The 24,228-nt window shown below is 42.9% G+C and overlaps 1 protein-coding gene across 13 annotated transcripts in view; it reads left to right on the top strand.

The window, feature by feature from the left end:
- Nucleotides 1-24,228, top strand: part of ERC1 (ELKS/RAB6-interacting/CAST family member 1) — a 393,540-nt gene that overhangs the window by 54,608 nt on the left and 314,704 nt on the right. For all 13 annotated transcript variants that reach the window (XM_068277245.1, XM_068277243.1, XM_068277242.1 and 10 more), the window contains exon 2: nt 14,984-15,809. In XM_068277245.1, coding sequence (XP_068133346.1) covers nt 15,141-15,809 — 669 coding nt within the window. In that variant the 5' untranslated portion in view covers nt 14,984-15,140. The remainder of the gene's footprint in view (nt 1-14,983; nt 15,810-24,228) is intronic.

The raw sequence follows: 24,228 nt of genomic DNA, 5'->3' as shown, positions 1-24,228 counted from the left end.
GAACCCCATGTGGCTTAGATTTCAAACATTTCCCCATAGGAAAAATATTCCGGAAGATTTCAAAAAGAGGTGGGAGACCAATTTTGAGGGCTGTGCCAGGGTCTGTTTGACCCTGATGAACGAACTGGATGAGATAGATCTTGCTAATACTGAGGCGGAGATTGTTAAAACCACTTTTGTCAATACAGACCTCAGAGACTGATCCATTATACAAGAAACGCAATCAAGAACTCGAATCTCATATTAGAAAATTTAACAAAGATCTGGTTATCCAACGTGACCAAAAACTGTTACGCGATCGTGTGGCATACAAAACAGGCTCCGCCTATCGGTGGGGCTACCGCCCTCCTAGGCCAATCAAACCCAAGGGTGGGAAGCCAGTTCCGATAGAAAATCCATCTGAGGCTGAGATTGTGGTGGAATCAGACTCCTCAGTTGTTAGTGGCAGTTCAGGAGTAATCAGTGACACACACCAGGGTCGCCCCTAAAGGACAGAAACGATACGATACAAGGTCTAATCAACAAAAAAATAAAGGGAAAGAGAAACAAATTACAGCTCCCAGGGGTGCTGCCAAAGGCGCAGCATGTGGCGGTACCTCGGACTCTGCCCCGGGAGAGGAGGATGGCGATGGTCCACTTTTGGGATCCTCGCCCTCGCCTTTTTTGGGGTAACTGGGCTGATGGAGGGAGGCGGACCTGACGAGACGAAATCAATGCCTGATTTGCAGGTAATTAATTTGACTGGTGAGGCTCTGTCTGCACCCATACATGCATTATTGGCGAGGGGCCTGGGATTCTGTCCGACATATAATTTTGATGTGTTTGAAGTAATAACTGATACACATATTTTTGGACGCAAAATCCTCATGAAACTGTTAAATGAGGGTGTCCCTCAGGGGGACATACCGTCGTCATCTCAGATCTTTTTGTCGGATCAGGATAATCAGGCCCTAGCCGATTTGATGGATCTCCAAGAGGGGTCCAGTTCTGATGAGATTAGTATTGATGTGGATGTGCTACCAGATGCCTTACCAGTACAATATCAGCCGTCTTTATATGAATTGGAATTGAGAAATCGGTCTCGTCGTTTCCCGCCCCTCTCGGTCAGCCCTAGTCTGAGGACATTTATCTCAGTTGTAGAGAGGGACATTATGCGTCTCTCTGGAAGGACCTCGGATGTTCAGAATTTATCAGCGGAGGAGTTGGGTGCACTGGAGGAGCTGAGGTCACAGACTAGGTGGGAGATCAAGCCCTCTGACAAAGGGGGTAATGTTGTCGTTATGGGGGTGCTGGCCTACAGGGATATGTGCCTACAGATTTTGGATAATCGAGAGTGTTATGCGCGTGTGCCGGCGTCCAGGGTCACCAGGTGCCAGAAGCAGTTGTTCACTATTATTGACGATGCGCTGCGACGCAGTATTATTGGGGAAGATGTTAGCCAATTTTTGAAGGTGTTACATCCCATTACACCTACATTTTATGCATTGCCGAAAATTCATAAGCGCAAAGAACGCCCTCCTGGGCGACCTATTGTTTCTGGCCGTGGGTCCCTGACTGAGAGGGTGAGCGTGTACATTGATAGGCATCTTCAGCCCCATGTGCAGGCCCTTCCCTCTTACGTCAGGGACACCATGCACCTCCTTAGGGAGTTGTAGGGCACACAGGTTCCCCCTTGGTGCTATCCTGGTGGCCCTGGACGTTGAGGCGCTATACTCCAGTATTCCTCATGATTTAGGAGTGGCAGCGGTGGGTACCTTTCTGGGTGAGCTCGATATACGACAGACGGCCCATAACATTTTCCTACTAGATCTATTAAGATTTCTATTGTTGAACAATATTTTTGTTTTTGATGGGACACACTACCTCCAGGTGCAGGGTGCGGCGATGGGCACGACTTGTGCCCCGTCATACGCAAACCTGTACCTGGGGGAGTGGGAGCGTACAATTTTTGCGGATGATGGTCTCTCGATGTACCTGTGCCGCATATTGGTGTGGCACAGGTACATCGATGACCTTTTGATCTTCTGGACGGGTTCGGTGGACGAATTACGGTCGTTTGTAGGCGTCATCAATCAGAATACGCGTAATTTACGTTTTACGCTAACATATGTTTTTGACAAAATTCCATTTTTGGATACCATGATTATGGTTGATGAGCAGGGTTGTCTGTCCACGGGGCTCTACAGAAAGGCTACGTCCACGAATGCCCTCCTTCGAGCAGATAGTTTTCACCCCGAACACACAATTCGGGGTATCCCTGTGGGCCAGTACCTCCGTGTGAGACGCAATTGTTCACAGGTCTCTACGTTCCAGATGGAGGCGGCAGACCTGCGCTCCCGGTTCAGAGACCGGGGTTACCCAGATAATCTTTTGAGGAGAGCCTATCAAAGGGCAAGTGCTGCTGATCGTACTGCCTTGATTTTGAGAAATAGGTCCCGGAGGGATGGCGCCGAGGATGTGCGATTTTGTACAAAATATTCTGTTCAACATAAGGAGATTGTGCGTATTTTTGCGCGACACTGGTATATCCTGACAAATGATCTTAAGATTAATACATTGGTCGCATCTGAACCAAAAATTGCTTTCAAAAGAGCGCCATCCCTCCGTGACCTCATAGTTCGCAGTCATTTTCGTGGCACTGAGCCCACACGGGTCCATTGCAATGTTACTGGTACATATGGGTGTGGTGGTTGTGGTGTCTGCCGCTTCTTATCCGTGGGGAGGGAGGTTCTACTCCCCAACGGACATCGTTGGAAACTACAACATTTTGTTAATTGCAACACTCTTTTTGTGATATACCTCCTCTATTGCCAGTGTGGAGCGTTCTACATTGGCAAGACGGGTCGTGATCTGAAGACTAGGATCGGTGAACATCTCACCAATATTAGGAGCACCACGTCCACCACACCTGTGGCAAGGCATTTCAAGTCGGTCCATGGTGGTGACTGCCGTGGGTTGCGAGTTGTTGGCCTTGATCGCATACACACGACAATTAGGGGGGGGGCAACTACGATCGGCTGCTCCTCCAGAAAGAATCCCGATGGATTTTTGAATTAAAAGCCACAGACCCACCTGGTCTGAATGACTCAGTGGGTTATGCGGCATTCCTGCCAGTTTGATACATGTTTTGGTGAACGGTCTTTTTTCTCTCCCCTCCTTTCCTGGTCTGTGTTTTGGCTCCTCTGGTCATACTGCTCCTCCCTTTCTTGATTGGTGTTTCCTCCAGTGCGCCCTGTGCCCGCGGGCGTGTTGCCTCGGTTGTGTCGGGGCCTGGGTCCTCCTCCTGCGACATTATTGCACATGGCATGCTTATTACTCTTTAAATTATCTATTACTGTATTCGTCTGCTAGCTTAGCAACTATATTGGGGACATTTGACCACAGTTTTAGGTTGCTTCTATGATGCCCCTGGCTATATTTGATAGGTAATTCTGTAATGCCGGCTCCAATCTAACAAATTTTAGGAAAATAAAAACTTTTTTTTTGTTTTTTGTTTTTCTCATCAGTGTTTTCCATTTTGTTTTTCCCTAATCCCCTCCTTTGTTTGAGGGTAGTGGCAAAATCTAGTTATGAATTATATGTATGTTGCGCGCGCCTGCGTTGTCTGCCTGCATCGCCCAGTTACAGCCACTTACCACTCTTCACTATTTACCATCAGCGCGTGTGATTCTCACACGCCGGAGCTGTTTACAACTGTTTCAGCTCCTCCTTGTAGTGCTTGATTGGCTGTGGCTTGTTTGTGAGCGGATGACGCACACGCTTGCCTGTTTGAATGGCCGTGTGTGTGTATTTAGGCAGGGCACGGACGTGACGTTCACCACGCCTCCCTTTGAGAAAGCCGGAAGTCCCGGCGAAACATGTCAGGGCATCTGGCGTGCTACGTATGCCGCACATGGTGCTAGCCAGGCTCGCCTCCTGCCGCTCTCCGCCCTTGCCCTCCACTGGCTGCTGGGGTTTGCTGTCCGCTGCTGGCAACCTTTGACTATCCCTCGGTCCGGCCATACATCAGCTGTTGCGGAAACCGACAAACTGAGATCCTGCACTGTGACAAGTGGACTCCCTGGGACTGCAGTGTCTCTCCCCTAGCCGTGAGCTCCGGCGGTGGGTTGAGGGACCCGGAACACAAGCTGCATTTTGCCATCTCTGCCGCCCGGAGTGGGTACAGTATACAGCCCTTTCCCGTCTATGTTGCAGCATGAACTGTCTACCATATGATATGGGTACACTGCCTGCTGCTGCTTGCATGAGCCTTGTCTACTAACCTGAGAGTTGGCCTCGGAGTCCGGGTCACACATCCTCCTTGTGCATATACACCATCCTACAGCTTGCTATTTAACCGCTTCCCCATTGCTATTGTTACAGCTTGCACTATTGCTGAGATTGAGCAGGACACTTCTATTCTGCTACACTGGAGTGGCCACATATTTTTTCTTTTGGGATCCCTGACCACATTAGGTGGTCGCAGTTAGGAGTGGCTGCATGTGGACGTGTGAGCCGTGGTTGTGCTGAGTGTCCGGCTGCATTATATGTGCGACATGTTTTTAATGTTTTCTGTAAGAGTAATTAATTAAAGTATCTTTTGTATTTTTTAAACCAAATTTGTTTGATTAAGTTTATTGCATATGCTTCCCAACCCCCCATATTCCTTGACTTTTACGCTACTATCTAGCATGTGTACACCGCATAACCCTGGAGGAGTAATCATCTGCAGTAAAGAGCAATTTTACATACCGAATAGGCATTGTGCTGTTACTTATCTTGTGCCAAGGCTGTAGCTGTTTTTGCAGATAGAAAATAAGAAATCTCAAATAATGTTTACAAAAGTCAATTCAATGAATAGATGTGAACTGAAGGATTTTTTTATCTACAAAAGTAAACTATCAGCTTGGGCTAGCTCACAGTGTACAGTTGTGTTGCAGAATAATTCTGCATGTCACTGCCCATACAATTCTATAGGCCTGGTCACAGTACTCTATTGTAACCAATCGTGTTATTTTTCTACATGCAGGCTTTGTATTAAATGTCCAGTCTCCATTGCAATTTTGACTGAACGGCCTGTACAGAGCTATTTCCTCAGTTCTATTGAGTTGATAGCTAGACCATTATAAATTACTCCAGCACAGTCTTAGCTTGGCTACCCTTTGTGCATTTCTTTTTTTCTTGTGCAGCAGCAGCTTTTCATAAATAAGCAGAACTGTCACTGTATTAATTCAGCAGTCTCTCAATGAGTTAATCTGGAGCGGTTGATTATGGCTGGGGTTGCTATAGTAACCTCAGCATCCTGAAACTTTTGTGAGGGATTAGAAAGCACTGACGATGCGCTTTCTTGCCTGAGAAGAGTTTGAGCATCCCAATCTTATTACTTCTGTAGCCTTCTTCCCTGCATTGCACTGTTGGAAACATTACTTAAAAATGCTGGGCACCAGCGTGAAGGAAAAATATATATATTTTTAATGCTGTCTGCTTAGCATTGTTTTAGGTTGTGTAGAAGTTTTCGTGAGACTGTGGCCCTGATTCAATAAACATTTTTTAGGTTTTCACTTATGTTTTCTCATGTTATAAAAGAGAAAAGCAAAAGACATTATTTTGCCCCTTTGGTGGACTTGGCCAATTATCACCAACATTAAACTATAAGAACCACAATTCTCACAACACTAGGTCCATTATACATGAAATTAATACATTTTACTAAAATAACATATTCATTATTTTCTCATAGTTTTGCTTAAGTGTTTCAAAACACAGACAACAGTAGCCAAAATTTACTGATACTGTGGTGTACAATATTTGGAATAATGTTTTGAAGGGATATCTGTGCTTAAAGTGAACCCCAGGGTAATATGGAGGCAACCATACTTATTTCCTTTTAAGCAATATAAGTTGCCTGGCTGCCCTGCTGATCACCTGCCTCTAATTTCAGCCCTAGACCCGGAACAAGCATATGCAGAAAAGGTCTTTCTGATAATTTGTGGGAACTGAGCCGATTAGCTGCATGCTTGTTTCTGGTGTTTTTCAGACACTCCTGGAGTCAAATATATCAGCAGGGCTGCCAGGCAACTAGTATTGTTTATAAGGAAGTAAATATGGTAGCCTCCATATCACTCTCACATCGAGTTCGCTTTAAATCATGTTTTCAGGGGAACATTAAAGAAATATTTTGTACATTTGTGTTTCCCCAGAACTCTGTTTGGGAAGGGACCTCAGGAAGCAAAAAAAAAGTGCTCAAAATAAGTTTTGCCAAATTTATATGAGTTTGCTATTGCCTTTCTTAGCTACTTTGTACTTTTTCAGCTGGTTGGTACCAAAGACATATTTTGCAGCTAAAGTGGACTGAACTGTTGCACAGCACACATTGAAAAGTTTTAATTCCACACACATAGGAGTTGATTCATAAACCATTACCCCTTTCGGTAATGCAGAGAACAGCTGACTTTACCGAGCACTTAGGAAAATGTCAATTCAGAAGGCTGTTACTGCATGAAAAGCTGAAATGACCGAGCAGTGAGGTAAATTACCGACTTGTACGGTAAATACCTCAACACGTCAGTAAATATCAATTCATAAAGCCTACAGCATGCGTTAAGAGCCACAAAACAATACTGTCTGCTTTGAAGTGGTGAAAAGAGTGTGGAGTCTGAGGCACGGTTCACATTAGCGGTTTTCTGCTGAGCCGGCCGTAAGGATCCGGCCATCAGGATCAGGAAAAACTGTCAGTTTTTACAGCCAGTGTGCTGTAAACTGTCAGTTTTCTATTTGTTACTATGTAGCTGCAAAACCTTCTGTGTCCGTTCCGCTGAGCAAAACGTTCCAGAAAATTGGGTCCTGCAGCATTTTTTCATCCGGTCAGCAGAACTTACCATGGAACCGAACGGCCGGTTCCATTGGCAAACGCTAATGTGAACCGGGCCTTAGCGAGGAGACTGTGCTGGGAGCCGTGACTCACAAGCAGAAGCAGTGAGAGCTGTGACTGACAGGAGCAGGGAGCCAAAAAAACACCGGTCTTCTGCAAGTCTGAGTGATGGAATCTCATAGGATCCGCAGCCTTCTCATGTGGGACAAGCTTTTATACCCAGGCAGAAACAGAGCGATTGGAACAAAATAGGCTTCCCCTGAATACCTTCGGCTGTTTAACCTCGTGTTTGTGTTTGAAGATGTGTAGGAGCTAGTGGGAAAAAATCACCTAAGCATGGCATGTGTAAAGTTTCTTGGAAGTAAGCTGTGGCAGTTAAATAGAATGTTTAGAAAGACTAATTCAGAGCAAACAGAGGCAGTATAATAAAACATGTACATCTAAAGGGATGTCAGGATGCCTCTTACTATTCCAATGTCCTCACTGCATGGGACAGCTGGTAACAGAGACACTCCACTATCTTCTGCTGTTACGAATATGTTTTTGTCAATGGACTTCGGTAATTTACCGAACTTCTACCATGCCTGTGAAAATTTTTATGAATTGGCACACAAAAGTCTAAAATGACGAATGCGGTGTTTTCCAGAGCAGATTTTTTTCGCACAGTCTTTTATGAAGCAACCCCATAGTTTACGTAGAAATTCACTTATCTATGTTCTGTTTAGCCATATCATAGTGTCTAATGCCCACTGCACACCACGCAATTTCCTGTCAGATCGACGGGTCGATTCAATAATTTCCAAACGGTTGGTTCAACTCCCGATAGCACGAACGATTTTCCATTAACTACTACGGAAAATCAATTGTGTTATCGATCTACAGTTGATCCGACCATTTGGAAATTATTGAATTGACCCATCGATCTGATGGGAAATTGCGTGGTGTGTATTGGGCTTAATTAGTTATCAGCAGTTGAGAAAAGGCTGCAGGAGCTCTGCCTAGGCAACTCACTCTATACAGTAAACACTTAGGCTCTCCGTGTGCGTACAAGAGATAACGGCGCTGGAGACTTGGGCGCAGGATACAGCCGGTATATGGCATTGGCTGGTCCTGGTGCCGCACAAGTCCCGGCCGTATTAAATACTATTCCCCCTCCAGGCCACCATGGATGGTGGGGAATGAAATAATTTGGCTTCCAGCAATTGTTGGAAGCCGAATTATTGTGTTTTAAAAGTAACTGCAGCTCCGTCTTCTGACGGTGCTGAAGTTACCGTACTCCCTGTGCTTGCTATAGCCCTAATTCCTATTACGGCTTATGGTGGTGCCGGCTTCGCCCAAATCTCCTGCGCTGGTTTCAGCGTGTTCGCTCCGTGTTCCCTGCAAAGTTAAACCAAGTTAAAACTTCTGTTTCTAAAGGAGTACTCTATATTTTGGTGAATTTTTTTTTCAGTTAAGGTTTTATCATGCTGGAGCTTTTCTCTTAGGGCTCGTTTCCACTAGTGCGTTGCGGAATCGCGGCAAATCACCGCAGGCGAACTCGCTTGCGGGTGCGATTCCGCATGCGTTTTTGCCGCGATTTCGAATAGGTTAGGGTATATGCGATTTTAACCATGTCACTGCCTGTGTGAATTAACATGGGTACCTATGCGAAAACGCATGTGATTTCCCTATTCAATACATTGCGTGCGATTCGCCTGCATTCCACACGCAAGCGAATTCTGAGGGCTCTGCCGTGCAGAAAAATCCTGCACAGAAAACCGCACAGCAAAACTGACAAGTGGAAACCGGGCCATCCACTTGTATTGGCTGTGCGAATCCACATGCGGATTTGCGATAGTGGAAACGAGCCCTTAGTGCGGAGAGCGAGTTGAGTTTAGTTCCACTTTAAAACAAGACAAATAACATTTATTTTGCGCTCTTCTCCTGGCAAACTCAAAGCATTTGAGCTGCAGCCATTAGGGTACGCTCAGTAGGCTGTAGCAGTGTTAGGGAGTCTTACTGAATAGATGCTGGCTTACTGAACAGGAAGAGCTGAGATTCAAACCCTGGTCTTCTGTATCAGAGGCAGAGCCCTGAATATCCTGCAAGAAAATGCAGTGGTAAAGTTTATTGAATTTGTGACTTTTATATTTATAGATACAAATTGGTGAATCCAAGTAGGCAGTACACAGAATAAATATCAAAATTTTTGTTTAAAATATACCTGAGATGAGACCCTTTAAAAATGTGAACATACCTGGGGCTTCCCCTATCCCCCTCCGGCCTGATTGCTCCCTTGTTGTCCTCAGTTGCCTTCTCCTTCGCCCGAAACTGGCCCTGGAAAAACCTCCGGTTTGGGCCAGTTGGCACAGGTGCAGTCCGGCCAGGGGCGCTTCCCTGTCTCGTTCTGCGCCTGTGTAGTAGCACTGTGCAGACGCAGAATGCTCCAGTCAGTGGGAGCAGTTTGCGCTGGACTGGGGGACTTTCCGGGGCCAATTGCGGATGAACGGGGAGTCAGAAGAGGACAGTGTGGGAGTGATCAGGCCAGAGGGGGCTGGAGGAAGCCCCAGGGATGTATATTTTGCTTTTATTCGCCTATCTCAGGTTCCCTTTAAAGGACAACTCCATAACGTGTCATTGAATCAGATATTCTTAACATTTGTAACTCATATCGGTAAAAAAATACATACTTTCAGATGTGTTCAGCTGCAGAAGTTTTGCATACGCCCTCTAGCCAGATGTCTGATTCATGCAGTTTGAAGGAGTTAAGAGATGAGCAGATTCAGGGCATGTTCATACTACAACCTGCACAACACATAGAGCTGCATATTTACACAGTGCTAAGTGCAGAATGGACCATTTCTCTTAAATGGGTCTTTTCTCACTTTCTCCATTGTAGGATGTATGTATGTAGGACGTCCAGTGCGTATCTGCCTTTTGTGGACAGCAAGTGCATTTTCCATTCATCATAATAAATGGGACACTGTAGAGAGGAAAAAGTGATGACGGTGAACACAGCACTTGGCTGTACTTACAGGTACTGCTATAAGTTGCATGATCTGCATAGCATAATTTGCAATGCAAGTTTTAAAGATGGACCAGTGCTAAAGCTTTAATTAGGTCATGTAATGCTCCTCTCCTCTAACTTTTTTCACATTTTTGTTTTCGTTCTTAAGGTCATAATTCACATACCTTATCTTACTGTACAGTGTTCAGGTTCTGAATGTATTAAGTAGTCACAGTGGTTATGCTTTCGTTAGGCTGGCATGTCACATACTGTTGTTTTTACAAGAAATAGTGCATTTCTGGCATTCTCTTCCAGGGATTAAAAAATTGGTGCAGTAAAACCCAATATAGCAGCAGCTAACGAGTACACAGTGGCATGGACACTCAGAATATTACAGCTGCCATGTTTCCACATTTAGGGCCTATTTATGCTAAACCCGAACCTGTGGGGTTTCTCACCTCCAAGCCACACGGGGAAATGCTGCCTATTTAGTCAATCGCATGCCATCCAAATTGCATGCCGATGGTAAGGCTATAGCGATTTGGCGGCAGCTTTGCAGCAGCATGGTTGCCCAAATCTGATGCAGCACCCAGTGGAGATAAGCCCACGTGTTTGCTATACAGAAACTGCTGTGCAGATAACTGAATGGTTTTAATAATGAACATCCACAATAAGTGCACTTTGTAATTTTAGATTAACTTTTTTGTGGAACGTGTTTTGCTATATGGAGGTAAGGGGGCGAGTAGGTGAAACCGGCGCTGGAAATTTGGGCACAGCCAGGGCCGCCATAGGCCGTAATGGGAATTACAGCTATAATGGCGCTCAGTCAGTAATTTGGGTGCCATCAAAACACTGAGCTCAAATTATGATTAAAAGTGCATAATTCGGCCACTAGCAATAGCTGGAAGCAGAATTGTCTTAACCCAGAATCAATTGTGGCCTGAAGCTGGAATAATAACGCCGTTGGGACTAGAGCAGGGTGAGCTGTTTTTCAGCTTTACCCTGCTTCACAATTACATGTATGCTGTGAAGGACCAAGCCGTGGCGAGAAAGAACCGTAAAAATCAGATGTGGTTTTCCAGCATGCCTGATTGCGATTGAGCAGTCAGCAAGCATAAGGAAACACCAATGCACATTTCAAGAAGGCAAATGATAGTTTCAAATGACCTGAGTTAAAAGTTTGTACTTTTACAAGCTCTTAACAGATCAAACCTGCTGTCTGCTAATTAACAAGCTGCTGTGTTAATTATTCTGTGATTTGCTGGCTCCAGCTTCCACCTCCTGGGTAAAGCTGGATAACATGTTAGATAGGATACATTTTTGCTCATCATTTATGCTGATGAGATTTTTTAATGCCTCAAACAGATAAGTGTCTCGTGAGCCTGGCAACAACATTTTACAACGATCGAACAGTTCTTCTGTAAATGCCACATACCTATAGAGCTTTTAGCCAGCAACACTAAAAAGCTACTCAGAAGTCTCTCCTCACAGGCTGTGTGAAAATTGGTGCCAGCATCAGGGGGTGAGGGGGGGGGGGGGGGGGGCAGAGAGAGAAACGGGAGCACACAGAGCTACAGATGATTATTATTTACACACATCTGAAGCTATATTTCTCCTTTCTATCAGTCTTAACACATTTTACTCACAGTATTAGAGCCAGTAAAGATTTTCTGTATGATGGATGTGCTGGACACAGTCACATAAAACATTAAAAAAGCCTTTGTATTGTTATTTGCTAATAATTACTGGAAATACATGTAGCATTTAGAATTTTAGGTCATTTTTTTGATTGTTCTTTAAAGTGGATCCGAGATGAGCTTTTACTCATTGCATAATTGTGTTCCTTTCCTATTGTTTATAGGGCATTCCTCAAACCAAATACTTTTTTGTTTTAATACTCGTATTACCTATAAACTAAACAAGCTTCGCCCACAGGTTTTCAGAGAGCCAAGGTATTTTCAGACAGTTGCAAGGGCTCATGGGAGCTCAGTCTGGGCAGGAGGAGGGAGAGGTATTACTTGCCAGAGATTTCAGAGGCGGGGGAGATTACTGGTAGTTTTTTTTCACAGGCTGAGTGCTCAAGATACAGATAAGCTTGCCTGTTTGTAATGTTTACAAACAATATGGCTGCCGTCATTGTATCACAGGAAGAAATAATCATATTCTATTGAAGCTGTTTGCAGCTAGATTTGCTGTGCAAACATTCTAAGCTTTAGATAAGCTATATAGACAAGTTACTTGTTATAGTTAGTTTTTCATCTCGGATCCACTTTAAAGAGACTATAAAGCCTAAATTACACATTCAATGCATCCCCTTTGGATAAAACATTATGTCTTGCCATGTCTTCCCCCCTCCCCCACCCCAAAGTCCATCCTCTGAGCCTCGTATGCGTCACCTTCCAGAACCTGAATTTGCGTACCAGCGCATTGTGGCAGCGCATGAGTGTTAGCTCATCCTTGTGGCCACCTCTGGCTGCTGCTCTCCAATTCCCGTTCCAGCTCTCCAATCCTTCCTCCTTCTCAGCTGGAAGGAGGAAGAATATGAGAGTGGAGGGCAGTGGCTGGAGTAGGGATGATCAAAGTATGCAAATTTTTATGCAAATGTCTGCAGCTTGAAAATGGACCAATCAATTTAAACCAGGGTTTAAATTGATTGATCCATTTTCAAACTGCATACATTTGCATATAAATTAGCATAATTTTGGAAGAATTTGCATCTCATTAATCCTCCCTAGACTGGAGGTGACAAGGGTGATATTGCACTTCCTGCTGTGTTGCACATGTATGAAGATTCATGTTTTGATTGAAAGAATTTGGAAAGAAACTTTGAATTCTAGCTACTCAAACACATAAACACTAATGATGATCTGGCATGATTGCTTCTTTGTAAATATAGAGAATAGCATTACATAAGAGGAAAGGAGTGCTAGATAGCACTGATTTGAAATGACGCAAAAAGGGGCTATTCCCTCAGCTGATCAACAGTTATATGAATTTGAAGAACAGAAAAATGGCTATTTCTGAAGAAATATCATTTTACTGGTGAACAACCAGTTCACCCTTTCATTAAAAGCCCCTTTGTTTTATTTTCTCCCATATGACCATGGAGGGAGCCATGATGAATGCCAAGAATTCTCTGAATACTTTCTGGTCTTGAGAACTGAGTGTTTGTAATGTTGACTCTCTCACTACATGCCTGTCCCTTAATTTACCCCAAGCTGAACATTTGCTATAAAGGGCATATCAATCACTGCTTGATGCAGTGGTCATAGATTGACCTCCACCTGTAAGATTGTGCATCCGGTATACATCTCTGATCACACAGCATCCAAAAGAGACCATATTCACTCAACTGTCCTTCATTGACTGTTGCACCGAGCACTATTTGGCTTTTTTCGCCTATATTTTTTGTCCATTTTTATAGCTGCACTGTTAGGCTTGGTCACATAAATCTGTATATATCTGGTTCAGTCCATTCCTGTCGGTTTTGCATCAGTTTTCTATCCGTGTTACCTGACAGGATTGGAACTATACATCTTTTATGTGTGAACACACCCACAGAAAACTGATACAAAACTGACTGTACCAAAAATGTACACCTTTTTATGTAGGAACCAAGCTATAGAAAACTCATACAAAACTGATGCCTACTGGCAGGCCAGAACTGACCACCTTTTATGTTTGTACCCAGCCTTACTTCCGTTTCAATTTTCTACACATTTACAATGCTGAAAACGTATGATAGTTATCCAAGCTACCGAGAGAATAACTGATGTAGCCTTTTGAAGATGAATATACAGTACTGTGGCTAGGAATTGAAACAGAGAAGAGAGAGAACAATCAGTTTGTACAGAAACTCCTTGGTTTTTGACTTCCTATTACTGCATAACACCAGTTTGATGCAACAAATGATCATTTACTGATTGGGGAGCAGCAGTTGCTGTACCACCTTGTGCAACTTTATTTCAGTCAGGTATCAGGAGAAATCCTATTGAGAATCAATTGAACCATTGTCACTTTATACACTTTATACAGATAAATATGCTGTGTGACTGTTGATCTCTTGCTTCTGTTCCACACACCTGATCAATTAAGATGACGACTGCTTTCCAATATACAACAGAGATCCTACTTTTGTTATTGATGTTTGTTTGGTTTAATGTTTTTCTCAAATGATTAATTGCTGAAAAAATTATGTATTAAAAGTCATAGGTGGCCATCATTGCAGGAGGATTTTGCCTGTGGCTGTACTACAATTCCAAAATGGGCATCTGAAGCTTATGGAACTCCATAAACAATCTGTCGATGTGTGTGTTTAAATATCTTTTTTAAATCATTTGATTTTCTACAGTTCAGGATAACCGTCATAAACATAAAGTATTAGTTTGATCACCTGTCCAGAATATAGAATCAGGAACTTGCTGAGGTGTGCCAAGCTTGGTCACATAGGGGGCTAATATAGAGACCACTCCAGATTTCATAAGTGCCAGACATTGGTTCACATGTCATAACAGTACATTTTTGATCTGTCAATCATTTTACAACAGATAATATAGACAAAGACTTACTATTTTCAGTTTAAGTCAACTTTAAAAAGGGGTAAATCGCAGTGCAGACCCTATAAAGATAATGCAATAAGGTTCCCTATTGAGATGTATGTCTATGCCTTTTCCACCAAACCTCCAGGGGTGAGATTTCCAGCAGATGCTTTCGTTCTTCCCTCTAGGCCATAATAGAGGTGCTGACATTTCATAGCTGGGCACTGCATTTACTATTTTATTTCTTATGGTGAGGTGATAATATTGTATAACTTTGTAATGACTGCTGTAGTTTGCTGAGTTTGGAATTTGTGTGTATATATTGCTTCACTGGAGTTCCTGAAAGATCTGAGAAACCAGCATGGGATTTGTCTTACCATCAAGTAGATCTGAACCACTTTTTTTTTGGGTGGGGTTGGCTTTGAAGATCTAAGGCAGATTGTTCATATTCTGTGTATAGTAGTGTAATTATAACGGAAGAAGGTGACTCTGTCTTGGACTAGTTGCATTATGACATTTTTATAGTTAGCCTTTGAGAGTTATTTTTATTAAATTTTTGTATAATTTTTCACCAGTCAAATAGTTATGTTTTTACTTTTCTCTCTGCAGGTCACATCTGTACATCTTTCAAACATGGGAGGTCAGGCTACACTCACAAACTGTTAATCACTTTAACACTTATTGCCGTAAAACTCTAAGTTTGCACAACTAACCGCTACTTTGGCCAGGTTTCAAACGCCAGCTGTTTTTGTCATCTCTTGGAGCCATGTATGGAAGCTCTCGTTCCGTTGGAAAGCTGGAGTCCAGCAGCCAAAGCCCAGGACGTTCTCCGCGGCTTCCCCGGTCCCCGCGTCTTGGCCATCGACGCACTAACAGCACTGGTGGCAGCTCGGGAGGGGTCCCTGGTGGAGGCAGCGGCAAGACATTGTCTATGGAGAATATTCAGTCTCTGAATGCAGCCTATGCCACAGCCACTCCCATGTATCTGAGTGACCATGAAAATGTGGGAGCAGAAACTCCAAAGAGCACAATGACTCTGGGTCGGTCAGGAGGCCGACTGCCCTATGGGGTAAGGATGACTGCCATGGGAAGTAGCCCCAACATTGCAACCAGTGGAGTGGCCAGTGACACCATTGCTTTTGGAGACCATCACCTGCCACCAGTCAGTGTGGCATCAACTGTGCCTCATTCTCTACGACAGGCCAGGGACAATACCATAATGGACCTTCAGGCCCAACTGAAAGAGGTCCTCCGGGAAAATGAGCTTCTTCGAAAGGATGTTGAGGTGAAGGAGAGTAAACTGAGCTCATCTATGAACAGCATTAAGACATTTTGGAGCCCTGAGCTGAAGAAAGAACGAGCACTACGCAAGGATGAAGTGTCCAAAATCTCTGTCTGGAAAGAGCAGTACCGGGTAGTGCAGGAAGAGAACCAGGTTTGTGCTTTTGTGTTTTCTTGTTTTTTTTTTTTTGTTTTTTTTTGGTCTATCTCTGTAATGCTTCAACTCTGACCTTCATAAGTGGACCAAAGGAGGATACTGCATCATTTCAGCTTGTTTTCCTGCTCTTTCTTCTTAGCTTCTCTTACTATCTCTTCCTCTTTCTTTCCTCCTCCCCTGCTTTTCGATGCAACCTTCGTTGTTTATTGCTCCACTTGTTGTTGCTGTATTGCATTGGTTAGCTGTAGACATGAAACTTCATTCTGCAGATAGTATAGTAGTCTAGAAAGCATAAAGGAACAACCGACGCTTGGGTGTACCAGGCACTAGACAATGTTGCCCTGTATCTGTTGTCAGATTTCATCTGAAGGCACAGTGAAGTTGCCACAGATGCACAATATATCCCAACCCAAAAATCTGTCCTGATGGATTTTCAGCTGAGAAAGATTATTTATTGAGAAAATGAATAGACCTTCTGGCTGATTAATATTGCCTCTTACTTCTGACCAATGTATCATGTTTTGTGGGTACCTTTAGCTGATGCACTTGCACTACCTCTTCTCCAGCCTGCTTTCTCTCTGTCTTCCCCTGGCCTCCCATCTTTCTCTCTCTCTCTCTCTCTCTCTCTCTCTCTCTCTTTCTTTTTCTATCCCTATCCACCCGCCCCCACCTACCCAACCTTCCTTCCTTTTAAGCCCCTTTTTCTCTTCTGTGTGAAAGCGTCTAAAGAATTAAGCTAGCCATATCGTAGTTGATTACAGCCTGATCAACTGATTGTAATTTCATATGATATGAATCAAATCCTACACCACACTGCAAACTCAATTTTGATACATTTCAGTAGATCGAACCGGAGCTCATTTCTGCTTGATGCTGTGCAACACTATGTGGCAATCAATCCCCCCACTGCTCCTGCCCCATCCTTTAGCACTGACATATTACAACATGTCTGATCTCGCAAATGATTGATAAACTGTTCAGAATAGATTTAAAGTGAATCAGTTAGACATATTGGGAGTAATAAATGTCTGGCAGATTTGAATAAAGTGATTGAATTGGCTGGACAAATCAGTGCGTGTATGGCCAGGTTAAATCCATTTCTTGCTCTGCACCACTGTGTCCATCTCCCCTTCCCCTCTTTGTCTCTGTCTTCCTATATCTTCTTCCTCTCTCTCATATTATGAACATTGACTCTTTTTTTTTTTTTTTCTTTGTACCCTTCTACCCCTAACCCTTTGTATAACCTAGACCCTCTGCATATCTTTTCTCCTCCCCCCTCTTTCCCCTTTCTTTGAAGCTTTGTCTTTCACCACCCTTCCATGTGTGCCTGTTTTGAATTCTCTCTGTTCCAGCTCTTTGCATATTGTGCATTCTTTTACATTCTGTAAATGTCGCCCCTCCTAGCTCAGTGAGGTTGCAGATTCCAAACTCTTTACTTTTCCTTGGAACCTTTTGTGAATTCTTTCAGACTGATCAATGTTTTGGCTCCTCCTTGGGCTGGTCACACGGGCCACGATGTAATATCTCAGTAATTTGCCACATTCTAGAAGACTCTGTGTGTGTTATCAGACCGTGCTGCAAGAGACTATGGCTAACCTTTTATCTTTATGCATTTATATAACACAGACATCTTATTATAGAGTTTATGTCACTAACTTTCCCTCAGAGGAGTTTTCAGTTTAAACGCTGCTGTAATCTAAGGGCTCTTTCACACTAGAGGCTTTTTTCGGCGTTTTACCGCCACGGACATAATTGGCGTTTTCCATGGTAAAATGAAAGTCCATTGACTTTCATTTTACCTTTCACACTTAACGCCGCGTTTTTGAGTGTTGCGTTTTGACGCTCCCAGGCGCTTTTTCAGAGCCAACCACGGCGTTTCTCATTTCATTGATAATCATGTACTATCATTAAAACGCCTTCAAACCGCTGACAGCCAAAGGCAGGCCAAAAACGCTGCCTTTGGCTGTCAGCGTTTTGAAGGCGTTTTAACGCCAATATATGATTAGCAATGAAATGATAAACGCCGCGGTAGTCCCTGAAAAAGTGCCTGGGAGCGTCAAAACGCAACACTCAAAAACGCGGCGTTAAGTGTGAAAGGTAAAATGAAAGTCTATGGACTTTCATTTTACCATGGGAAACGCCAAATATGTCTGTGGCGGTAAAAGGCCGAAAAAGGCAGCTAGTGTGAAAGAGCCGTAAGGCCAACATTTGGAGCAACAGATTATTTTTCTGTATGTGTTTAGGGCCCTTAGATAATGGTAGGGCAATTTTCCAGATTTATGAGCGCCCACAAAGCATGCCAACTCTTGGGATAGATCAGTTGATTAAAGAAGTTAGAAAGCTTGTTCCGTTAACGGTTTTGTTTAATAAGCTGGCACTGTTAGTATCTGGCTTCTCCCATCTTATTAATATAAACGTATGTACATGGCAGAGCTAGTATTAAACGTTTGTGAAGCTTTGGCACACAGTGTACGGTGATATCAATCCTGCAGCACCTTCTAAAGCTTCCTGTATAACCACATTAGTAATAAATTGTTATTTATGCTAGCAATTAAGTGTAACTCCACCCTAATATTTCAGTTTTCATATTGTACAGATCTGTTAAAATTCTATAAGAGTCCTTTGGCTGTTTGTGTGTCTCTGTTGGGACAATTTTATGCCACTTACTACCCATGTGGCACTTGGAAAAAATAAGCTGGGTTTCGGAAAATATAAGTTGTCACTAACAGAGGAGATGAGCTACAATGTGGATACCTGTTCCAGAGACAACTCTGATCTCTGATTTCCCCTGCCTGCCTTGACACGGTGTTAAAGAGGAGGCCACTGACAATGGGGGATACTTCTATCCATGCTATATCTCTGTTTAAAGGACCACTATCGTGAAAATCATAACATTGAAAATACATGTAAACACATACAAATTTGAAGTACAATTCTTCCAGAGTAAAATGAGCCATAAATTACTTTTCTCCTATGTTGCTGTAACTTACAGTAGGTAGTAAAAATGACAGAACCGACAGGTTTTGGACTAGCCCATCTCCTCATGGGGGTTTCCAGGGTTTTGTTTAGTTTTAGAAGCACTTAGTGAATGGCAGGTGCTCTGTACAACAGCCAAAAAACTGTGCAGCAAACGGAGGCTGGCCAGGATCATTGTATAAATCCTTTTGAGGTAATGTTTTTATAAAGCATACAGGCCATGCTGAGAATCCCCCATGAAGAGAAGGACTAGTTCAAAACCTGTAAGTTCTGTCAGATTTCTATTACCTACTGTGACAGCAACATAGAAGAAAAGTAATTTATGGCTCATTTTACTCTGGAAGAAATGTACTTCTTATTTGTATGTGGTAACATGTATTTTAAATTTTACAATTTTTTGCAAAAAAAAAAATTAAAAATCTTGCGACAAAAATCTAGTGAACTTATGTAACTTTCTAAGCTGTGTGTCCGATTGGGGAGAGTTTCTTCCTACTGTACTGTGTGTGTACTATTAGAATGCAAGCCTGGCGGAGCAGAGTCCTGTCTCTCTCTCCCTTCCCCCACTCCCCCCCCATCCTATGCTCCCCTACATCTTGAGTAATCTTTGTCCCCACTGTATGTTATGTTCCTCCTTCTCTTTCATTGTAAGCTATGGTGCTTACATGAGCTATGGTTTTAAGTACTGAAATTCAAAGGTGCATATGCTGTATGGAACAGGTGTTTTTTTTTTTTTTTTTTTTTCCTTCTGTATCATATGTTTTCTTATCTTTCGTATTGTAATCCTGAAGAGAATGATTTCTACCTGACCTTCTGTGTCCTGTCTTAGATATCTCCTTGTTTATCTCATTGGGGTGAACAAGCAGAATGGGGTGTGTACTACAACTTGGTGGATTACAAGGCCTGAATATCAGGGACACTTGTACACATGCTGGTTACCTTAAATAATCAGGAACAATAGTTTAGGTCAGAAATCTTAGCTTCGCTTAGATGCTGCCAAAATGGGTTAAAACTTTCTCACAGCATCATTATGGGATGGTGAAACATTCTGACAATATATTTTTCTTAACTCACAATGTCTTTCTCAGGTGCGCTACCCATATAGTTCACCAACATACCAAAGTTGGTGTCTCCACAATGTTAGTTCTTAGCTCTATCCACACAAGTTCCAAACAGCGTCAGGTAATCCACCACGATGGACCTCTGATTATACAGGTGCTCAGAGAGGGTAAAAACAGAAAACAAGAAGAAAAAAAGAGATCATAGTATAGTCTGCTATGTTATCTTCACGGGGGGACCTCCACCTTATGGGGACCCAGTGGTATCACTACAGGATCAGAATCAGAATCACTTAATCACTTTATTTTGCCAAGTACAGCAGGAGCTGTAATCGGAATTATTTGTGGTTCACATGGCATAGACAGAGTATAAGACAGATGCACAGCACGTACAATTTAAAAAATGCAGTTATCAGATCATATCGTCCATTTCACTGCGGTGCAAAAAACCGCCCAGAAAATAATAACAATAATAATGATGGTAATAATAATAATGATGCAGGTAGTAGCCCGAGTCTATCTGGATAGGCCAGGCAGACTGCAGCGGGGACCTGTCGATCGGCCTAGCTAGAGTGCGATGGTATGCGGGCCCGACGGGGAGGTTGGAGTTCAGTAGCCGAACAGCTTGGGGGAAGAAGGTGTTCTTCCGCCTGGTGGTTTTGGATGGATCACCTCTGTCACCCTGTGCAGTGACCAACAATTAGCACGCTCACCTTGCTGCAAGGCTGCCCCGCCTCACAGACAGCAACTGCGCTTAAAGTCAGAACTGAACGCTCCTTTGACAATCTTCATTCCTCCATATCTCAAAAAAAAGGGATTTAAGCAATCATAGTGCAGTTAAACCTCACAACACCAGGTTCCACAGTATAAAACACAAGTTCTCCTGCTCACCCTTTCAGGTTGCTGCCCACCCTCACAGACCGCTGCTTAAGCCTAGAACGTGTCCTTATTTCAAGCTTGATTTCAATCTCCAGCTTCCCATGTATCCTGGCACAGACTCAGGTGTACGTATATCTAAAACTGAGATGCCTCCAATACTGTAAAACCACTCATTTATTGAATAAGATCAAGTATTCTACTCACAAACCTAAGATAAAATGCGCATATCAAGGTAAAAAGTCAGGAGACGTCTCCTGCTGCTGCTGGCTGCTTCCTTACCCTCTCCGTTTTCTGTTGTTTCCCTCTCTGAGCACCTGTACAATCAGAGGTCCATCGTGGTGGATTACCTGACGCTGTATGGAACTTGTGTGGATGCAACTAAGAACTAACATTGTGGTGACACCAACTTTGGCATGTTGGTGAACTATATGGGTAGCGCACCTGAGAAAGACATTGTGATTTACCGTAGGACGTGCATGTAGTGTTATAAGAGAGGTGCAGCAGGCCTGATTTGTGAGGGAATTGTGGGAGGATTAGGGGAGCGCAATTGAGAAACTTAAAAATATATTTTTCTTGCAACATGCAAATAAATGGCTGCTCCGACCTTTTTAAATGGGCTGCTTAGACGGAACAGTGCGCCTGTAGGACATAAGATGACCTCACAGCAAGTAGTAACTACATAATTTACAGGCTTCTGAAGAACACATGATTTATTAATGAGGGGAGGTCGTTTTAGGATACGCTGCTTGATGCTGCATTGAACAATTGTTGTGACCGCTATGTAAGAAGCATAAGAGCTTCAGTATTATCAGGGATTTCATGGACAAAGATAGGCCAAAATTAAATTTTCCTCGAAGGAAACCACTGGTGCTAGTTTGCGAACAAGCCTTTTTCTATAGTGATAGAAAAGGTAGATCATTGCTCTTTTGCTATTAAGTTACTACAACCGTAAATGGTAGATCATGGTAGATGGTCACGGTAGTTCGTTGGTCTTTTGCTATTAAGTGGCTACAACCGTAAATGGCCAAAAATCAATCTAATGGACAAGTAGGCTGGCATTTTGGGGGCATAGATTCCTAGCAGAATTGTTCCAGTCAGCCAGAAGTCGATGGGAAAAATCGATGTGTATGGCCACCTTTACACTTTGTTTTTACTGTGTTTTTAGGCAGGGCTGTGGAGTCTGTACAAAAATCTTCCGACTCCAACTCCTCAGTTTCTGAAACCACTACTCAGACTCCGGGTACCCTAAATTGCCCCGACTCCAACTCCGACTCCACAGCCCTGTTTCTAGGTGCCAATCTGATCTCCCCCTTAAATTCCCACATTACTCTGCTACTCTTTTGTGTGCTTTGTGGACTCTCTGGTTGATCTAGAGGAGGAAATGACTCCAGCAGGCAGAAGGACCTTCCCAGCAATATCCTCAATAGTAGGGCACTACCACTCACAGGCTACATAAGTCTTTAACCTGTTACCATGCATTAGAAAGAGAATAGGCAAGGAATTGGTAGCATTGTATTCATTTTTACTGAAGACATGCCAGGATTTGTTGCACGGTATTATTAACCCTTATATCCAACGGGGGGAAACAGGAAATTGTAAATAGGGTTAATATAATATAAACATGTTTAGCTCTCCATGCTACATTCACTTCAGGGTCTTTATAAAGAAAAACTCCAGTTCAGCCTAAAATGTCCCAAACCTATTCCTGGCCCTCTAATTAAATTCACCTTAAAACTTAGTGGATAGCTTAACTTAGTTCTTTATATTCTGGTGACATAATTCTAGCCCCGCTGTTTAGAGGTACGGGTATTGCATGTGGGACCCAGTACTACTCTTCCCATGATCCCGAGTGGTTACTGTCACCTTGCTCTCTAAAAGGTGTGCCATTGAGTGACGAGCAGTTAAGCTTTAAAGATGTGTTTGGGGATTCGACATGACAACAATAAATCTCAATGGCTGATGTCACATTTTTTTTTTTAGCTTGCTGTCTAGTGGCAGTGGAAGGCGTAGAATCCTTCTGTTATCACAACGTATGAAGTGCGGCTGTGTATTTTATTAATTTTTTTATCTGAAAAGTACAGGACAGGTAAGTGATAGGACAGTATCCGTATTAAACTTTAACCATTTATGGGTACAGCACGTATTTTTTATGACATTTTGCCTGGAGCTAGTGTGAAAAGGGGTTACAATATTTTCAGAATTTGTTGCTTTTGGTGTTCCAATTGAAGAGCTTTTCATTCATTTTCTTTTCTTTGGACCTCCATTGTTTCCTTGTAGCTTTACTTTGAACTATAGTACTACAGGAAATGAGCCAGAAATAATATAAACTGTTCATGGATTAAAACTCCTCGCCATGCATACATTGGAGAGATTTTCTACCTTCCTATTTGGACAAAAAGTGATGGACACGATCACAAATGGGAGTGCAGGATGACCATAAAAATCCAGAAGAGATTCTAACCTCTTATCGCACTTTCCAAACATAAAATCCTTTTTTTTCCCTTGCTGGCAGGCTATAAAGTTGATCTCATTGAACATTACTGGTAGTTATATCATTCCATGATGAGAAGGGTGCTATTTAAACGCCTCACTTTAAACTTTAGGAAGGGAACGTGCTAATTAGTACATTAGACTTAACTAGCTTTAGTGATTAATTAAACTTAGCATTTCTCTCTAGTGTGGAGGATCTGACTCCCCAGGTGCTAACTCTTCTTTGGGTTTTGAGGGAAACAGCTCAGTATCTCCAGCTGACCAGCTGTTCTCCTTTTTTGTTGGCAATTTTAGGAAAAGAATAAGGAAAGAAGAATGAGAAAGTAGACACTTTCATAATGTAATAGTAGCTGTACTTTGGAGTGAGCACACTGTGGAAATGGTAGGGAATGTGGGATGGGAAACACACATAGTGAGGAGCTATGTAATTGTGTAGAAGGTGAGTACACATTGCGGGTGATTAGTATAGGGCATTTTGTGGGGTGGGGGAGAATGCAGAGTAGGGAATGTAGGAAATTTGAGGAGCTGGTGGTGGAAGGAGTTTCTAGGGTTATACAGTTAGGAAGGGTAGGATGGCCGAGTGGGGAGAGCATATAGTGATGCACTTGTGATGATGGTTTTCTTACATTCCCTATCAGAAGGGTGGGGGGGACTTTGAGGCCAAGAACATGAGTTTCAGTAGACTTTCTCAAAATCCATTAATTTGTGGTGGAATCACAGTGACCTGGGATTTCTCATAGAAAGTCCATGTAATGCTGTCCTCACTAATGTAATGTGATGTGGTGCAGCTTGCAAACCCATTGCATGTTACATTTTTTTATTATTATTTTTTTGCGGCAGTTGCATTGCTGTTGCAGTTACTACAGCTAATTGGAACTTTGCAAGCTCACCAGAAATTGCACAGTAAGCGTACAGGAAAACAGTGTTCTCTGTGCACACAGTGATTTGCAGTGGGATAAGAGTCAGAAGGTCATTTCTAGAAATTTTCTGATAACTTGGAAGAACTCTGCATAAAA

This window comes from Hyperolius riggenbachi, chromosome 3 (assembly GCF_040937935.1).
Source record: "Hyperolius riggenbachi isolate aHypRig1 chromosome 3, aHypRig1.pri, whole genome shotgun sequence".
Lineage (NCBI taxonomy): Eukaryota > Metazoa > Chordata > Amphibia > Anura > Hyperoliidae > Hyperolius > Hyperolius riggenbachi.
The sequence above is the reverse complement of the archived record's forward strand: the minus strand, read 5'-3'. Positions and strand labels throughout refer to the sequence as shown.